A 3140-nucleotide genomic window follows, 5' to 3' on the forward strand; every position below is an offset into this window, starting at 1 on the left:
GACCACAGGCACGTGCCACCACGCCTGGCTAATTTTTGTATTTTTAGTAGAGATGGGGCTTCACCATGTTGGCCAGGATGGTCTCGATCTCTTGACCTTGTGATTTGCCCGCCTCGGCCTCCCAAAGTGCTGGGATTACAGGCGTGAGCCACCACGCCCGGCCAACTTTTTTGGTTTTAATTAGTTTTTCCTAGTCACGTATTCAAGGGAGCATGATACTGTTTGGTAAAATGAGATGATTCCACAGCATGTTTTTGTTTGGTTTTAAAGATGAAAGAGCTGAAAAACCTTTTGTCACGGCAATGCCACCCAATCATTCAATGTTTTTGAGATCATAATCCAAAAATTACATTGTGATTTAGCTACAAAAATTTTTTTGTAATGACCTTTGAATTTATAACTCATTAAAACTTTTTGTAGTTTAGATAAAAGCAAAAAATTTTAAATTATCCAAATTTTAAAAACGGTGCCTGTCATATTCTACCTCCTACTTTTTCACCTATCATGCCATGTTCAACTCTTGTATTTGAAAAGTATTAAAAATGAAAAAGTATTAAAAAATAAAAAATTAAAAGTATTAAAATTAAAAACAGTACTTAAAAAATGTAAGTACTGTTAATTTCAATACGCTTTTGCCAAAGTAGTATTTTTTTGTGAGAAAGCCATAATCTCATCAACAGTGCCCTTAAAAAAATTAAACAGCAAATATGAACTAGATAAGAAAATAAAACCCGGCAAAAGCAAAGTTCTAGGGCAGAGCAGCTTCAGTCTTCAGTGCGAAACCGTCTCTTGGAAGAGGTTTCTCTTTCAAAGTACATTGCTATCCAGAGGTGCTCAAGGCCCAGACGCGTTTATTCTTTCAAATAGGAAGATGTACCAAAAACTCAAGTGTCAAAAAAATCCAAAGATTGACTCAAAATGATTATGAAATAGATTCCTTCCTTTATCCAGGTGTGGCAAATTTAAGTGTTTGAGGAAGATGATACAATTGTTGGTAAACTCAGGGAAGATTGAACTACCAACCTCTGGCACACAAAGTCCTCTGTCATAGGAAGATGGAACAAGCATTTTTTTCCCTCAGGAATTTTCTGGCCTTGGGTCTAAAATCACATGATTTTTTTGGTACTTGTTAAAAATGTGATCCTGTAATATGAATATGCAGACAGCTTTCTGCAAACGGTTTGGCTGCAGCAGGGGTGTGTCTATACAGATCTCACAGACTTTCAATGATTCTCTTTTTTTTTTTTTGAGACAGAGTCTCACTCTGTCACCAGGCGCCAGGCTGGAGTGCAGAGGCGTGATCTCGGCTCACTGCAACCTCCGCCTCCCTGGTTCAAGCAATTCTGCTGCCTCAGCCTCCCGAGTAGCTGGGACTACAGGTGCACGCTATTTTTTTCGTATTTTTAGTTGAGAGCTGGTTTCGCTGGCCAGGATGGTCTCAATCTCTTGACCTCATGATTCGCTCACCTCGGCCTCCCAAAGTGCTGGGATTACAGGCGTGAGCCGCAGCACCCGGCCCTCAGTGATTCTCTTGCTACTTCCCGGGTCATTCCAGTCATGGACATGACCACATTCGAGGACGCTGAACTGCCAGAGATGGTTGGCAGCAGACTTCTAAAGGGCGCCTCTCTCCCCTTCTACCCCACAAACACACCCACACTGGTTTTTCTGCCTCCCCTGATGTGAAGTGACTTGTGGATAGAGAGTCTATTCACATTTTAGAAAGTGGTGTTGAATGTATTTTCGCAGCAAACTAGCAGGAACAGGGAACATTGCAAACACAGAGCTGCATACAGGAAAAGTGAAAGCGTGGATCTCATCTACTGATTGATAAAGCTAAACGAATATCATTGAGTTGCCTTCAAGAAGAGATTTATTTGGTTTGAAGTATTCTACACACAGGCATGGTCCGGTGAAAATGAACAGATTTATTGAACACTGATGTAGAGTGGAAATGCTGAAAGCGCTCACCGAAAGAATTCCACATGACACTGCTGGCTTATGACTCTCAAGGTAGATTAGACGTTTACAAACAAAAGCACCCAGAACCACCACCAAGACCCGATTTCTGCCTGTTTCCACCCCCAATCCCATGCTTAACTACATTTGGGTTCCTAATGACCTTCTCCGCGGAGGCGGAGGGCCAGCTGCATGTCTCTGGGCATAATAGTGACGCGCCTGGCATGGATGGCACACAGGTTGGTGTCTTCAAAGAGGCAGATCAGGTAGGCCTCGCTGGCCTCCTGCAGGGCGCCAATGGCCGCGCTCTGGAAGCGCAGGTCCAGGCTGATGGCCTGGGCGACCTCGCGCACCAGGCGCTGGAAGGGCAGCTTGTGCAGGAGCAGCTCCGTGGACTTCTGGTACTTTCTGATTTCGCGCAGCGCCTGAGTGCCAGGCCTGTAGCGGTGAGGCTTCTTGATCCCTCCTGCAGGCGGCAACCTCTTGCCTGGGGCTTTGATGGCCACGGGCTTCCTGGGGGCCTGCACAGTGGTGGCTTTGCGGGCGGTCTGCTTGGTGCGCGCCATGGTGTGGGGCCTCAGCCTTTCTCCGGTCCTTGGGCTGAGCCTGGTGAACTGGAGGCAGTGGTGGTTTCAGACAGCAGTGACGGTGGGGCTGTGGACAGAATTCAGAAAGCCTATGAGTTGAGATCCATGGGCAAGGCGCTCCCACACACTTAGCCCCTGAAACCCAGACCCAGACTTACCAGCTGGTTGGTCTGCAGGTCAGAGGCTATGCTGCTCAGTCTCCCGGGGGTCCTCGGCCTCCTAGGTCTGCACACCAGCGGTGGGGAATCTCCCTCCTAGGCAGTCTCGCACTGGCTAGAGATCTCTGCGGGCTCAGCTAAGTCCAGCCTCTTATAAGGGGCTCAGATGATTGCATTAGACCCTCCCAAGTCCAGCCTCCTGTAATTGGCTCAGATGATTGCATTGGACCCACCCCACCCAGCTAAGCTTCACCAGACCCTCTACCCCATCAGGGCTGTGAAAACAATCAAGTCTGGAGCGCGCCTTGTAGGAGAGATGGTAGGTGGGTGGGTCACCTAAAGTTCTGGGTGCAAAAGAGAATCTGAAAGCTTACATTTGTCGATCATCATGGAAACATTGACAGTGAAAAACCAATTTTAATAAAGCCGGCAGTCA

General features: G+C 46.8%; 1 protein-coding gene across 1 annotated transcript; it reads right to left on the reverse strand.

Moving 5' to 3' along the window:
• Positions 1–1861: 1861 nt before the first annotated feature.
• LOC108301526 (histone H3.Y-like) lies at positions 1862–2826 on the reverse strand. Its single transcript, XM_017524653.2, has one exon. It carries the CDS (start codon positions 2523–2525, stop codon positions 2115–2117), a length of 411 nt encoding a protein of 136 aa, XP_017380142.1. The 5' UTR covers positions 2526–2826; the 3' UTR covers positions 1862–2114.
• Between the last annotated feature and the right edge of the window lie 314 nt (positions 2827–3140).

This window comes from Cebus imitator, unplaced genomic scaffold (genome assembly GCF_001604975.1).
Source record: "Cebus imitator isolate Cc_AM_T3 unplaced genomic scaffold, Cebus_imitator-1.0 Scaffold35, whole genome shotgun sequence".
Classification (NCBI taxonomy): Eukaryota; Metazoa; Chordata; class Mammalia; order Primates; family Cebidae; genus Cebus; species Cebus imitator.

What these genes read in the sequence shown, in the direction of transcription:
- LOC108301526 (XM_017524653.2), bottom strand. Translation starts at nt 2,525, where the DNA reads ATGGCGCGCACCAAGCAGACCGCCCGCAAAGCCACCACTGTGCAGGCC.